This window comes from Mesocricetus auratus, unplaced genomic scaffold, assembly GCF_017639785.1.
Source record: "Mesocricetus auratus isolate SY011 unplaced genomic scaffold, BCM_Maur_2.0 Super-Scaffold_6730, whole genome shotgun sequence".
Taxonomy (NCBI): Eukaryota; Metazoa; Chordata; class Mammalia; order Rodentia; family Cricetidae; genus Mesocricetus; species Mesocricetus auratus.
The window spans coordinates 48137879-48154448 of NW_024429184.1; the positions used below are offsets into that span (position 1 = coordinate 48137879).

Genomic DNA, 16570 nt, shown 5'->3' on the forward strand with positions numbered 1-16570 from the left:
GATATTCAGAGAGAGTACTAGTGTTAGAAGGTGAGAGACTGTGGTTTGAACCTGAAATGTCTCCAATGGGCTCATGCTCTGAAGACTTGTTCTCCAGTTCTTTGTGTCAGTCCCTTTCCTCATAGCCACACAAAAGCACCTAATTCAGGCATTTTGTAAAATCATACACCCAACCATGTCTGAATGGCAAGGAACAGCCAGGAGAATAACCCAGACCTTAGAACCCTCACACACACCTCTTGCTGTCCTCTACTATTTCCATAAGATGAATTCAATTGACAGTAAGTAGAAAGGAAGAATATCCGATGCAGCTGGTATAGGCCATCGTGTTGGGGGCCTAACTAAGGATAGAAAAGAGGCAAGAGCTCTGTCTCTGTCTCTGTCTCTGTCTCTGTCTCTGTCTCTCTCTCTCTCTCTCTCTCTCTCTCTCTCTGTGTCCTATGATGTGCATAGTTCTACACATATAGCTACTTCTGGTGAATGTACTTGAGGTCATATAAAGCACTCAGAACTAGTTATATTTAACATACTTTTAAATGATAAAACTCAGGCAAGGTACATAATTTTCCATCACAGTTCTACAAAGAGCTAGAAGCAAACTATTAAAAAAATATGAAAACCATTTTATCACTACAAATGCTTAATTTCTCCAACATTACAATTAATATATAACTACAATAAATGAATATATAATATATGTATGATAAAATTATCATTATTACCAGACTTCATTATAACTATTTTAAATGATTAAAAGAAAATATATGTAAATATATTAAAATAATGTGTGTTCATTAAGGCAGACATTTGCAAATACACATTGGCATAGTTAAATATCTCTTACATGTATTAAAGATGCAGAAAGAAAATAATAAGAAAGTAATCCTATTCTTAGCCAAGGGCTTATATTGATTGCAAACTTAAAAGATTCTAGAATCACCTTGCAGAAAAGTATCTAAACGTAAGTGCAAAGGATTATCTTGAATAGGTTAACTGGGGTGGGGAAAGCCATCAAAATGTGGGTGATATAATTGATTAGGCTGTTATCCAAGCATGAATAACAGTAAGGAAGCAAAATGAGTATATGCAACTATGGATCCCTGCTCCCTGACTGTGAATGTAACTGAAGGAGCTACTTCAAGATCCTGGTGCCACGCCTTTCTTGACACCATGAAACCTGCCTTAGAATTCCAATCTGAAATAAATAATTTCTTCATTACATTGCTCTTATCAGTTTTATTACAGCAACAAGAGAAGTAGCTAATACATCATAACATGCACAGCTCTGAAAGAGAATTGTCTTTTAAAAGTACAAAACCACCTGGAAATGTTGACGCATTTAAATCCCAGCATTCAGGGATCTCTGAGTTTGAGGACAGACTGGTATACAGAGCAAGTTCCAAAACAACCAGGGCTACATGGAAAAAAATCTCAAAAACTTTCTAAAATTATAAAACATATATGAAACTTTACTAAGGTCTACTAAATAAGGTTAAAATAAATAAAAATACCTACCACACTTCTGAATGTGAAATTTGCTATTTATTTTTTGAGTACGTTTAAAAAACAAAACACATCATAAAATAAAATTATTTGTAAAGCCATATGAAATTGATGTAAAATTAATTAAAACAGAATAGTTACTCAAAACATATAACATATTTAAAATATAATTAATTGTATAATATAATTAATTGTATCATAAATCAGTAATTATGAGTGGAAGATCTAAAGAAATAAAGTATAGTTATGAGCATTTGAGGCAAATAATTTGTTAGTAAACACCTATTAGGTGTACTTTTGAAAATACAAAGGCATAATTGAAGAATCCAGTGAATAAGATTAACATTTCAGATAAGACATAGCTAAAAAGAGAATGGGTCAACAAGAAGTTGGAGAACAAGAAGACATGATATCAAGTGTAATGAGATCAAATAATATGGCAAATAGTGAAAAAAATAAGAAAGGCACCCTAGTGAAATGCAAGCTATATTCTCAAAGGACAGGAGTTTACCATGAGGAAAATGTGACAAGATAGTGGTAAAACAACATTGCAAAACAGAATAATGATATCAATTCCACATTTCAAAAATTTAAAATCCAAAGAAGACATAAAAGTTTTTAAAACAAAACAAGCATAAAATGGTAAATGCATCTGAAAAAAACCACTATTAACTTTTAAAAATTCAAATCAAGTGTCTTTAGAGTCAAAGCAAAGCCATGAAAATGTGAAAGACAATTAGTTCCTCATAGAAATCTACACTCAGCAAAAACATAACTTGCATGCTGAAGAAGAGCCAAGAAACCACCATTTTAGAAAAGAGTTTGGAGGAGTATTTATAAATATGATGTGAGTTCACTGGCCATTTGTACTTAATCTTTTGAAAATTATGTTTATTTAACTTATGTGTTGACAGTATTTTGTTTTCAGAGATTTTTAGTTCTTCATGTATTCTGATATTAATTCTCTGTTCAAGTTCTGATTAGCAACATTTTTTTTATTTTACCTCCTGTTTCTTCACTTGATTGTTTTCTTTTCTGGGAGGAATTTTTCAGTTTCATTCAACCCTTTTTGTTAAACCTGCACTTTTTTCCCTAAGCTATTGACTCTTGTCTTATGACTCTAGTTAAGACTGTATACATTACTACAGAGTTGGAAGAGTAGACACCCTTGTCTTATTCCAGACTTATTTTAAATGCTTTCAGTTATACCCCTATGAGTTTTAATGCTGGCTTTAGCCTCCATTGTGTAGAAGTATATATTTCCTACTTCTAGTTTTTTAACAACTTTCATCATGATAAGACATCCAAATTTATCACAGCTATTCCAACATCTATGAATTTGAACATGTAGTTTCTACCCTTAAGTCTTGATAATGTGATTCATCATGTTTATGAATTTTTGTATGTTGCTCTATCCTTGAATCCCTGGAGTGAAATACAACTGGCCAATAAACATATGTAAAGCAAAATATTCAACATCCTGAGCCATCAGAGAAATGGACTAAAGTTCCACATTTGTCAGAATTGTCTCTCTTTAATTAGCAACAGCAAATCCTGGTGAGGATATGGGAAAAAGTGAAGTCTTATACAGTACTGGCAGAATGTACACACAAACAGACAATAGGAAATCAGTATAGGGTTTTCTCAAAAAATCATAAAATTGAACTCCCCTACTGTGCATGTCACAGAAACACTGTCACATCCATATTCATTGCAGAACTACCCACAATAGTCAACCCATGAATCATGAATGCACATTGGAAACACGTGATGGACTACAAACCACAGTCTCATCCTTTATGTAAAATAAGACTTCTAGAACAAGCAACCCTTGAGTACATGGAGACCCAAAGAGTAGATATTTAGTCAATAAGAGACAGAATGGCAAATAAGGGTTGTTTTGTAAGATATTAAAGACAACCAAAATGTTTGATACCTCTCTGCAGATAATTCTAAAGGCTGACCTCAAAAAGACCATGTAGACCCATAGTCTACTAGAAAGAACCACATAGCACATGGCTTTCTAGGTTTAATATGATCTGGTTGTGATTTTCTAAGTCTTTTCTAAAATTATTTTGAATAACAAATGACTCCCAATAATACTAAACCATGCTCATATTTGCAAACCTAGTTCTTTGCAAACTAACAGTATTTGAAAAGTTAGGGCAGATTAAACACAATAAGATGAGCACATTAAGAAGGTAATTAAAGTCAGGTGTTGGTGATGCTCACCATTAATCCCAGCACTCTGGAGGCAGAGGCAGGCAGATCTCTGTGAGTTCGAGGCCAGCCTGGTCTATACAGTCAGTGCCAGGATAAGCTCCAAAGCCACACAGAGAAACCCTGTCTCGAAAAACAAACAAACAAACAAACAAAAAAGAAGGTAATTAAATTCTTTGTCAGATATTAAATTTTTAAGAAATTATATGTGCAGCTGGGCATTGGTGCGCAAGCCCTTAATCCCAGTGCTAGGGAAGCAGAGGCAGGCAGATCTCTGTGAGTTCTAGGCCAGCCTGGTCTACAGAGCAAGTTCCTTAACAGGTATCAAAGCAACAGAGAAACCCTGTCTCAAAAAAAAAAAAACAAAACAGAAAAATCATATATGCTTGTGATAACTTACAATTGTTACAATTAATATGTACACATGATTTTGTATCCCAGTGTGGTATTAATTCTGTAATAAAATACATATTAAGATTTTTCCAATAAGGCAATGAAAACCTGATATCATATTGCCTAATGTGATATCTTTTAAAATATTTTTTAAATTTAAAATATTTCTATGAAAAATCTAACTTGAAATGTAAAAAAATGAGTCACTAAAACTAAGAAAGTTAATATTTACTTTAAAATGTACTCTAAACAATATATTAACAGAATTAAAGTGTGTGATATTGGAAATGTTATAATAGAAGAACTTGTTTATTTCTAAACTACAGAAGATTGGTACAAAGATGTTTTTTTACAAAGCTCATTCATATGTAAAGAACTATAACATGAAACATTTTAAACTAATAAAAATACATGACAAATAAGTAAGAGATATTATTTGTTTATCTATCACAATAGAACCTTATATCTTCTGTCTTGAGAGAAAAATTATCTTGAGACGGGAGTAAACTTTATAATTCATGTAGGGAAATTATTTACAAGGCAGTTTTGACTCATCTGTGTCTAGCAACAATAATGACAGCATGATTTTCTGGCTTTTATAGATTAGGAAACTGAATATTAAGAGGTGTAATTTTCCCACTTTTCACAGCCAACATCAGAGCAGTCTGGTTTATGGCCTCAGTTCTTCTGATGACAAGCTGACTGGACTGAATATCTCCCAAGTGTTACTGTGCCTCTTGATACTACAAACAGACCAAAATGCATTGCTGTTCTATTCCCTAATATCTATAAAATGCTAAAGAGTTAGCATTTTTCTTCTTTGTGACATCATCTCAAGTAACTGTCCTCCTTTAATCACGAATTCCTATAGCATCTATGATCATGGTTCCTATCATAAATATAAATATCTGTATTTACACCATTTTTTATTAACTTGGCTTCAAACAAATGTTCCATTTTCTAGGTGAGAGCCTTCCGAGCCTGCTTCCAAACAGCTTTACTCCAAATGTGGCATTTCCACAAAACAGAGTGTTCGATGGTGTTTTCCTGATTGGCACACAGCCCGGAAGTGTCGTCCCAGACTGCGGTTCCTCATCTAATGAGCCACTTCACTGGAGGGCAGTGGGAGATCCAGGCTGCATTTGGATTTTACACAACCTGATTCCAAAAGGCAAATACACTGCTTTCTTTCAGGGAGCGAGTCCTCTGAGTCCTTCTGAGAAGTGGGTCTGCATCACTGCTCTGCCAAAACGTAATGCTCTTCAGATGTCTCATTCCTTCGAAGTAAGCATCTTTAATTGGAGAAATAGAATACATAGCAACTGGGCCAAGTGTTCTCTAAGGACCTCAAGCTTCCTTCATGATCGTTTTTTAAGATCCTTGTGTCTCCCACTCTCCACACCATCCCCAAACCCAGAGAAGTCATTTTTTTAAGAGTTAGAAGACTATAAGTTGTTGTCTACAGAGTATTTTATAATTACATTACAAAAACTGGTGATGTTATAGTCAATGTCATTAAATACACGTGTTGGACGGTATGAGGTGAGTTCCCTGCATTCACCATAGAAAAAAGGCTACAGTCGTTCCTTGCCTAGAACAGAGTAACAGCCCACCCTAAATCTCCTCATGGCAGCCACGATGACCACAAATACAGGAACATTTGGCATTCTATCAACACTGAAATTCATCCACTGTCGATGACCCACTTTTTTTTTTTTTTTTTTTTTTTGGTTTTTCAAGACAGGGTTTTCTGTGACTTTGGAGGCTGTCCTGGAACAAGCTCTGTAGACCGGACTGGCCTCGAACTCACAGAGATCTGCCTGCCCCTGCCTCCCGAGTGCTGGGATTAAAGGCGTGGGCCAGCACCACCCGGCCCATGACCCACTTCTTGATGGTCTGGTTGCTGAGTCCTTCTGAGGTCTCCTCACTCTCCCTAGCCCTCCTCACTTATGTACTTGTCAGGAAAAGTGACCTTCTTTCAGGTCACTATGCTACAAACTATGTTGTAGACCCATTCTTTCACATGTGTTTCTAGCACAGAGGACACTTACCTGAGACAATAATTGGGCTACTACACTATTTCATAAAATATCTTATCCTGCCACCCTTCAGAGAGAATTTCACACATTGTTTCCATCAAACTCTATCACCTGAGACTGCATTAACTTTCTCCTAAGCCTGGAATACCAAATGTCATGTATATTGCATAGTGTGCATTCTCACTTATATTTAAGAATATAAGCACCACAGAAGGTAAAACATAATATATTCCTGAAAATCCAATGTTGGAAAAATTGCTAAAAAAGAGCTCAAGTGCTCATGCTGAATTCATTCTTAAGTAGATGAAACTATAATTTCCAAAGTTTGTTAGGAGAGCAAAATTGTTCACAGCTCAATCCTTTTGAACTGTTTACCTTTGCCAATTATACCTAAACTCAGTAAAAGTACTCATCAGAATCAGAATCTTAAAGTGCCCATCCCTTTAAGGTTTACCTAAGGAATGGGTACACAAGCAATCAGCAAGGTTGCTTCCTACTAACCACCAATCAAAAGTAAGAGTCAAGGCTCAATTCTAAACTGTATCTTGAGAAAACCTATGGGTGTAAAGCTCTTAGTGTCTTCAGTATGCACTTATGTTGCCACTGTGGGGATATCTAACATTTTTCTATTTTCCTCATCCTTGTTTTTGTTTGCTGTAGTTTTAATTAACAAGAACCAGATCTTAATGTAAAGTTCAGTACCTTAACTACCAACTAGAATGAATTTATAGTCAATCTGACATGCTTAAAATATTTTAACACAAAGTCTCCCAAAACACTTTTCTTTCCTCCCTTCTCTCTCTTATGCACATTGTCCGTTTGACAATCAACTTCCAATTTTGAACCTTCTAGTTCTAACATAGGTTCTGAGTGGTGCAGCCTCAATGATATTCATGTGCTGATGACTTTTATGTCCAAAGCCACCTTTCCTCATAACTACCAAACTCAGAGCTACAGACTTGGGGTAGAAGTTATGAAATCAGCGTGATCAAATATCACATCAAGTTATCAATATTCAAAAGATTCTTAATATCCCCAAGGATATTTACATTTATTTTGAAAGTATATATTATAACACAAATTTGGTTTTCATTCATTAAAATTCAAACAAGATACCAAAGGACTTTAGGGAATGTAAGATAGCTAGTTGTATCATGAAAATAACTGATCAATTCTAACTACCCGTGGTTTCGATACTCAAAAATAAATAGAAAGTTTGCAGACCTGACAACTTATTCACCAGTAAACAGAATTTAGTTTAATTACTTTTGTTCTCTGTATGTAAGATAACCAACTCCATTTCAAAAGTGATTAGCATGAAAATGTCCATGTTACTAAATGTAGCCAGCACCATTAAATGAACTATCCATCCACTTGTCTTGAGTTTAAATGTAGAATCAGAATCAGAAGCTTGAGTTTAACTACTAGAATACAGCAACATTTATGGGATTGGGCCATGCAATTTTTTATTTTAACAGAGTAAAAGAAACACAGACTCAGGCCCAGAGATGGTTCATAAGGTAAATGCAGTTGTTGTGCAAGCCTGGCTACCAGTGTTCCAAGTAAAATACAGTCCATGTAAAGGTTCATGGAGTGGTAACCTTGAATGAACTAGTACAGGATCCTGCTGTCTGAACATAACAATAGTAGCACAGACACTGAGATAATTAATAAATGGGATCTCCTGAAACTGAGAAGCTTCTGGAAGGCAAAGGACACAGTCAACAAGACAAAAAGGCAGCTCACAGAATGGGATAAGACATTCACTAACCCAACATCTGAAAGAGGCCTGATCTCCAAAGTTTATAAAGAACTTAAGACATAAGTCTCAAAAATACCAAAGGATCCAATTAAAAAGTGGGGTAGAAAACTAAACAGAGAGTTCTCAATAGAGGAGTCTAAAATGGCTGAGCGACACTTAAGAAAGTGCTCAACATCCCTAGCCATCAGAGAAATGCAAATCAAAACAATTCTGAAATACAATCTTACTCCTGTCAGAATGGCTAAAATCAAAAACACCAATGACAGTTTATGCTGGAGAGGATGTGGAGAAAGGGGAACACTCCTCCACTGCTGGTGGGAGTATCAGCTCCTACAGCCACTTTGGAAATCAATGTGGTGATTTCTCAGGAAAATGGGAATCAGTCTACCACAATCCAGCAAATCCACTTTTAGGCATACACCTAAATGATGCACATTCATATAACAAGGACATCTTCTCTACTATGTTCATATCATAGTTTTTAATAGCCAAAACCTGGAAACAACCTAGATGCCCTTCAGCTAAAGAGTGGATAGAGAAAGTGTGGCACATTTACACAACAGAGTACTATTCAGCAGAAAAAAACAATGTAATATTGAAATTTGAAGTCAAATGGATGGCACTAGAAGAAACAATCCTGAGTGAGGTAACCCAGTAACAAAAAGACAAACATGGTATGTACTCACTAATATATTGATTTTAGAAATGGACCATGGGCCTGTCAGCCTACAATCCCCCTGCCACAGAGTCTGGAAACTAGGAAGGACCCTAATAAAGATATGCATGTTAGCCCAGACAAGGAGAATGAGGCAAGATCTCCTGAGCATATTGGAAACATGAGAGGAGGGGAGAGGGAGCCAGAAATAGAGAGGGGGACAAAAGGAGGTGAGAGGAGGATATGGGAGAGCAGGAAGGTTGAGTTGGGGAAAGAATAGAAGAGAGCAAGATGAGAGATACAATAATAGAGGGAGTCATTATAGGTACGAGAATAGTTCTGGAACTAGTGAGATTTCCAAGGATAACGCCAACTGGAAAACTAAGCAATAGTGGAAAGGCGACCTTAAATGCTCCTCCCCACTAATGAGTTTGACGACTACATTTCGTGTCTTTCTAGAACCTTCATCCAGTGATTGATGGAAGCAGAGGCAGATACCCACAGCTAAACACTGAAATGAACTCCTGGAACCCAGTGACATAGAGGGAGGAGTCATGAGCAAAGGTTTCAAGACTGGGCTGGTGAAATCCATAGAAACAGCTGACCGGAACAAGAGGAGCTCTTGGACCTCTGATGGCTGGAAGGCCAGCCTGGAACTGATCCAGACCCCCTGAATGTTGGTGTCAATGAGGAGGTCTAGGCAATCTATGGGGCCTTGGATTGTAGATCAGTATTTGTCCCTTGCATACAAATGGACTTTGGTACACCTCCCACAATGAAGGATGCTCTCTCAGCCTGGACTCCTGGGTGAGGGCCTAGGCCCTGGATGAAATGATACTCTGGAGATCCCCCGTGGAGGGCCTTACCTTCCCTGGGCATGGAATGGGGATTGGGTGGGGGGCTGTAGGGCTTGTGGGGGAGGAAGGGAAGAAGGGGAGGGAAAGGGAGAGGGAGCTAGGATTGACATGTGAAGCAAGCTTGTTTCTAATTTAATTTTTATAAAAGGAAAAAAGAAGAAGGTCTATGGAGTGAATCAAGTCTACCAAGCTGTCCTCTGGCCTTTACATGGCACGTACCACTCCACAACAGTAATTAATAAATTAATGAATTAAAATTTAAGTAGGGCAGACTCCTCCTTTCTGACTTTGAAAAGGTAAACACTCATGTTAAGAGGCAGAATATGAAAAAACTACATAGTGAGGATATGGGGGTTATCGAAAACTGATGTCACTGCTGAGAGCTAACAAGAAAGGGAAGGTATCAACTCTTCAACTGTAAGGAATTCAAGATCCTGCCAGCAAGAGCCTAAAGATGGAAGAGAGTTTCTTGCTCCAGAAATTAACAACTCACTGCACACTTTGGTCGAAACTTTGACATATTAAGAAAACCAGATACACGACTCCTAAAGATATTAAAATAAAAGCGAAATACACATGCATAAAAATTATATGCACATTATTTAAGCCACTAAGTTTATAACGATACACAACAACAACAAAACAGAAATGTGCTGGTATCAAGCAGCAAGGATAGAAGAGCTAAAACATATTTCAGCATATATATTGTTCTAATAGCTCATCACAGCTGTCCTAGAGAACTGCTGTGGAAACTAGTTCAGATATTCCTTATATAAGTAAAGAAACACATATGTATGAAACAGTAATTAATAAAAGAAGGAGGCCATGACTTTGAAAGAGAGTTAATAGAGGTATATGGGAAAATTTAGAGGACAGAAAGAGAAGAGGTAAATGATGCAATTGTATTTAATCTCCTCATTTGCTTTCCTGTCCCTGTATTCCATCCCTCTCCATTTCTCTTCCTTCTACTACTAAACAGTTGTGTCTCAACTGCAAGACAATATATTCAAAGAAATGAAATGTAATAAAAATTAAGCATGCTTAAAGGCTCTGTGATGGAAAAGACAGTTTAAATTCTGTGGAAGGCCACTGAGTAATTAAAAACTAATGAAATCACAAACATAGCTTGTTACTTAACATCACTACAAGCACATGTTTTTCTTACAATTCAAAATTGAAATGAGCAGTCACATAGAAGTATATCCATGGCATGGCATGAGAACTGAGTTCATGAAAGTTTTGTCATCTAGGAACAGTCTCCAGACATTCTGCTTTTCCTGAATAATGCATTCGTTTGCAAACAACTGAAAACTAACTTTTAAAAATACTAGTCACAATAATCTTCAGTGACACATATTGTACCGATAAGAATACTCACAGTTTCTTTAAGATAGCTAAGAACTCTGTAAACTTCATTGCACCTCTTTGCTCTTCATAAATACTAGGACCGCCACGTGCTTGTCTGAGATACAAAGCTATGTTGTGTGACTCATCAGGTTGAAGACTCTTTTCATCAGTTTTTCTAATACATTTTCTGAGCAAAGAGACAACATTAATAATATTTCACAATGCATAAAACTTTTACATGGAGTGCTACTTTTCTCTCAATTGTAGAAATACATGTTTGGCAATAAATCAATATTTGAATAGAATTCTTTCTTAGGGCTTCCATTTTTCAGTCACTAGTGTAGTTATATTTGTATTCCATTGTACATAAGCCTACAAATTAGCATATATATAATATTTTCAAAATATATAATGTGATTTTGTTACAACTTGTAAGCATTTAAATTATTATATAATTCAAGGAAATTTTACAAATCAGAAACCTTTCTTCCCATTCCATACAACAGATTTATTTATATATCAGTGGTTTTGCCAGATAGACCACTTTTTGTTTTTTTGTTTTTTTGAGTTTTTTTTTTTCAAGATAGGGTTTCTCTGTATTGTTTTGGAGGCTGTCCTGGAACTCGCTCTGTAGACCAGGCTGGCCTCGAACTCATACAGATCTGCCTGCCTCTGCTTCCTGAGTGCTGGGATTAAAGGCATGCACCACCAATGCCCAGCTATAGACCATATTTTTCATTGTTGTTTTCCAATTATAAACTACAAACATCTTGGCGATAATTACCACAACCATATTCATATTCTATGACTTGTTGTACACTTCAGTCTTCCAATATATGTATGACTAAATGCATTTTGACTATTTCCCAAGATATCTGTTAAGTAGTCTTGGAAAGCTTTAAGAACACAAAACTAAAATACAATATTCATCTTTAAGAAGAAAATAGGCAACAAAATAATCTAAACAATCACAAATAAGTCCTGATGATAAATTAGGTCATTAGCACACTTGGAAAGAATTTAAAAGGTACTTAGATGGTTTTTAAAATGATAACAGTAAATTATCACATTAACATCTAACATTTGCTGCATTGTTAAGTGTGCTGGTTACTATGCTATGCATTACATATTCATTATCTTGAAACACTGGGACCAACACTTCTCTTTCATTAAGGAGATTTCAGAAACTACATCATTTCTTCAAAGAGAGAGACATACAGAGATAGAGAGATACTCAGAAAAAAGACACACAGAGAGACAAAGACATATAAGCCGACACATTCAAGCTGAAAAGGAGACAAACTATTACAAGGAAATCATACTAGAAGTCTTTCTAGAGAACAAAAAACAAAACTCTTAAAAAGATGAAATTTTGTTCAAAAATAATTATGATTTTTCAATAATCCAAATTATGAATAGTTTCAATTGACAGTTTGTGCTTCTTGGTATCTCTGAAACCAATTATGTATAGGTTAATTTTCACTCTTTATGACAGAAATTCATTAAATTATTTATGGAAATCTTATTGCTTACTAGAAAGATACTTCTATTTTATCCTCTATTATTGACATAGTGTATTTGGGACATTGTTTTTAATTGCAAGGCAAAAAGTAATTTAAAAAGAATAGTCATAATACAATAGAAGAAAGAAGACCAAAGGAGAAAAAAATAATTATAAGCAATGCTATATATACATGACCAGTATATACAGCAAAGAGCAATTATTTCATGTAGGCAAAGAACTTGACTCCAGATGTAAATACAGCCTAGATTTTGTTTGTATTGTCTTTATTTCCAGTAATATTCATAAAAGGTAAATATTATATAAAAATAAAATTATACATTTGTGTATCATAAATTTATTAGAAATTCTTCTGATGAATTTTATGGCTTGATTTTTTGAAGTCTTCAACAATATATTCATGAAATTCATCACTGTAATTTAAGCATTTTGCTACTATAGGAGATTTAATTGTGCATATTTACTCAAAAGGTTTTTTTCTGTTGTTTATATTTTACTAGTTAGTGGATAATTAGATTTTTTTCTAGATATGTTTCTCATTACAGGCAATTCAGCAGAACAAATGCCAAACACTATTCATGAGGCAAAAATTACCTTGGTACCAAAACTACACAAATATGAACTAAAAAAGAGAACTACTCATGAACATTGATGCAAAAATACTCAATAAAATACTGACAAATAAGAATCCAAATACAAATCAGAAAAATCATCCACCATGATCAAATGAGCTTCATCCCAGAGATGCAGGAATGGTCCAACATACAAAAACCCATCAATGTAATCCACCATATAAGCAAACTTAAAAAGATCTGAACAGGGGAGAGCTCTTGGACCCCAGACAGACAGTGGGGAGGCCAGCATGGGACTGATCTGGACCCCCCCAAATGTGAGTGTCAGCGAGAAGGCCTGGGCAACCTATGGGGCCCTGAGCTGTGGATCAGTGTCTATCCCTGGAATACAAACAGTCTTCGTGTGCCTATAGCACAAAGAGGGATGCTCTCTCAGCCTGGACTCTTAGGGGAGTGCCTGGACCCTACCCAGAGTAAAATGACAGACTCTAGATATCCCCTATGTGGAAGGATTTGGCAATAGGGTGGGAGGGTAGGGGGGGAAGGGGAGTGCGGGAGGAGGGGAGGGAGAGGGAACTGGGATTGACATGTAAAACAAGCTATTTAAAATTAAAATAAAAAATGATAAAAAGAAAAATGTCATGATCATCTCACTATATGGTGAAAAAGCCTTGAATAAAATCCAACACCCCTTCATGATAAATGTCTTGGAGAGATCAGTAATAACAGGGTCATATGTAGCATGATAAAGGCAATATACACCAAGCCAACAGCCAATATCAAACTAAATGGAAAGAAACTCAATGTGATTTCTCTAAAATCAGGAACAAAACAAGTTTGTCCACTCTTTCCATATCTCTTTAAAATTGTGATTGTGGTTCTAGCTAGAGCAAAAAGACAACAAAAGATACAACTTGGAAAGAAAGAATTCCAACTTTCACTATTTGTGGATGATATGATAGTTTACATAAGTGACAAGAAAGATTCTACCAGGGAAATACTACAACTGATAAACACCTTCAGCAAAGTGGCAGGATACATGATTAACTCAAAAAATTCAGTAGTTCTAGTATATATAGGCAATAAATGGGCTGAGAAAGATAGCCGGGAAATATCACCCTTCACAATAGCAACAAACGACATAAAATACCTTGGGGTAATATTAACCAAGCAAGTGGAAGACCTGTATAGCAAGAACTTCCAGTCTTCAAAGAAAGAAATTAAAGAAGATACCATAAAATGCTCTTGGATAGATTGGATCAACATAGTAAAAATGGAAATCTTGCCAAAAACTTCCACAGATTAAATTCAATTCCCATCAAAATCCCAAAACAATTATTCACAGAACTTGAAAGAACAATACTCAACTTTATATGGAAAAAAGCAGAATAGCCAAAACAATCTTATACAATAAAGGAACTTCTGGAGTCATAACCCTCCCTGACTTCAAGCTCTACTGTAGAGCTATAGTAATGAAAACAGCTTGGTATTGGCACAAAAACAGACAGGTAGACCAAAAGAATCTAATTGAAAATCCTGATATTAATCCACATACCTATGAATACCTGATTTTTGACAAAGAAGTTAGAATTATTTTTATTCATTTTATATTTTTATTGAAGTTAGAAACAAGCTTATTTTACACATCAATCCTAGTTCCCTCTCACTGCCCTCGTCCCCTGCCCTCTCCACAAACTCCCTATGCCATCCCCTTTCTGTTCTCCAGAGAGGGTGAGGCCTTCCATGGGGGAATCCTCAAAGTCTGGGATATCATTTAGAGCAGGTCCCAGATTCTCCCCCATGTGTCTAGGCTAAGTGGAGTGGGCTTGCAAAGTCCATTCATATACTAAGGATGAATACTGATGAATACCAGAGGCCCCATAGGTTGCCCAGACCTCCAAACTGACATTCAAGGGCTCTGGCATAGTCCAATGCTGGTTTCCCAGCTATCAGTCTGGAGTTCATGGGCTCCACCTTGTTCAGGTCAACTGTTTCTATGGGTTTCTCTAGTCTGGTCTTGACCCCTTTGCTCATTACTCCTCCCTCTTTGCACCTGAATTCCAGGAATTCAACTCAGTATTTATCTGTGAGAATCTAAAGAAGCTAAACTTATACAAGGAGAATAAAAGCATCTTAAACACATGGTGCTGGTATAATTGGATGCTGACATGTAGAAGATTGCAGATAGATCCATACCTATCGTCATGCAGAAAACTTTAGGTCAAATGGATCAAAGATCTCAACAAAAATCTGGCCACACTGAACCAGTGTGGGGGAAGAGAAAGTTTAAGTTACTCTTGAATGAATTGGTACAGGAGACTGCTTCCTGAACATAACACCAATAGCACAGACACCAAGATTGACAATTAATAAATGGAACCTCCTGAAACTGAGAAACTTCTGGAAGGCAAAGAACAGAGTCAACAAGACAAAAAGGCATCCCACAGAATGGGAAAATATTTTCACCAAACCCACATCTGACAGAGGATTGATTTCCAAAGAAAAACAAAGAACTCAAGAAACTGGTCACCAAAACACTAAGTAATCCAATTATAAAAGTGGGGTGCACAATTAAACAGAGAACTATCAGTAGAGGAATCTAAAATGGCTGAAAGACATTAGCCATCAGGGAAATACAAATCAAAACAACTCTGAGATAACATCTCATACCATCTGAATGGCTAAAATCAAAAACACTAATGACAGTTTGTGCTAGAAAGTATGTGGATAAAGAGGAACACTCCTCCATTGCTGGTGGGAGTACAAACTTGTTCAGCCACTTGGGAAGTCAGTATGGCAATTTCTCAGGAAAATGGGACTCTGTCTATCTCAAAATCTAGTAATTTCACTCTTAGGCATACACCCAGAGGATGCACATTCATACAATAAGGACATCTGTTCCCCTATATTCATTGCAGTGTTATTTGTAATAGCCAGAACCTGGAAATAACCTATTTGCCCCTCAACTCAAGAATGGATAAAGAAAATGTGGTACATTCACACAGTGTAGTACAACTCATCAGAAAAACAAACAAAGGAACAAAATGAAATCTTGAAATTCACAGGCAAATGGATAGAACTGGATGAAACCATCCTGAGTAAGGTAACCCAGTCATAGAAAGGCTAGCATGGTGTGTACTACTCTTATATGGATATTTGACAAAGAGGAAAGGACTACCGTCTTACAATCCATACCACCAGAGAAGCTAGGAAATAAAGAGAACCCTAAGAGAGATAAACATGGTCCCCCAGATAACGGAAAAGGGACAAGAGCTCTTGAACAAATTGGGAGGGGGCATTGGGAGGGTAGGAAAAACAAAAGGGAAGAAGAGGAGAGGGAAGGATAACATGAGGCATCAGGAAGGTTGAGTTTGGCAATAAATAGAGGAGAGAAAGAAAAGAGATACCTTAATAGAGGGAGACACATTGGTTTAAAGAGAAATATGGCACTAGGGAAATGTCCAGAGATCCACAAGGATGACCCCAACGTAGAACCTAAACAATAGTGGAGAGGCTACCTTAAATGCCCTTCCCCAAAAATGAGAATGATGTCTACCCAAAATACTATGCTATAGCCTTCATTAAGTAGCTAATGGAAGCAGAAGCAGAGATCCACAGCTAAGTACTGATCTCAACTTCTGGAATCCAGTTGTAGAGAGGAAGGAGTAATGAGCAAAGGGTCAAGACCATGGTGGGAAAA

The 16570-nt window shown here is 36.4% G+C and overlaps 1 protein-coding gene across 2 annotated transcripts in view; it reads right to left on the reverse strand.

Annotated features, from left to right (window-relative positions):
* Positions 1-16570, reverse strand: part of Cnbd1 (cyclic nucleotide binding domain containing 1) — a 400564-nt gene that overhangs the window by 324375 nt on the left and 59619 nt on the right. For both annotated transcript variants that reach the window (XM_040741326.1, XM_040741322.1), the window contains one exon: positions 10808-10963. In XM_040741326.1, the coding sequence (XP_040597260.1) occupies positions 10808-10963 (156 nt within the window). The remainder of the gene's footprint in view (positions 1-10807; positions 10964-16570) is intronic.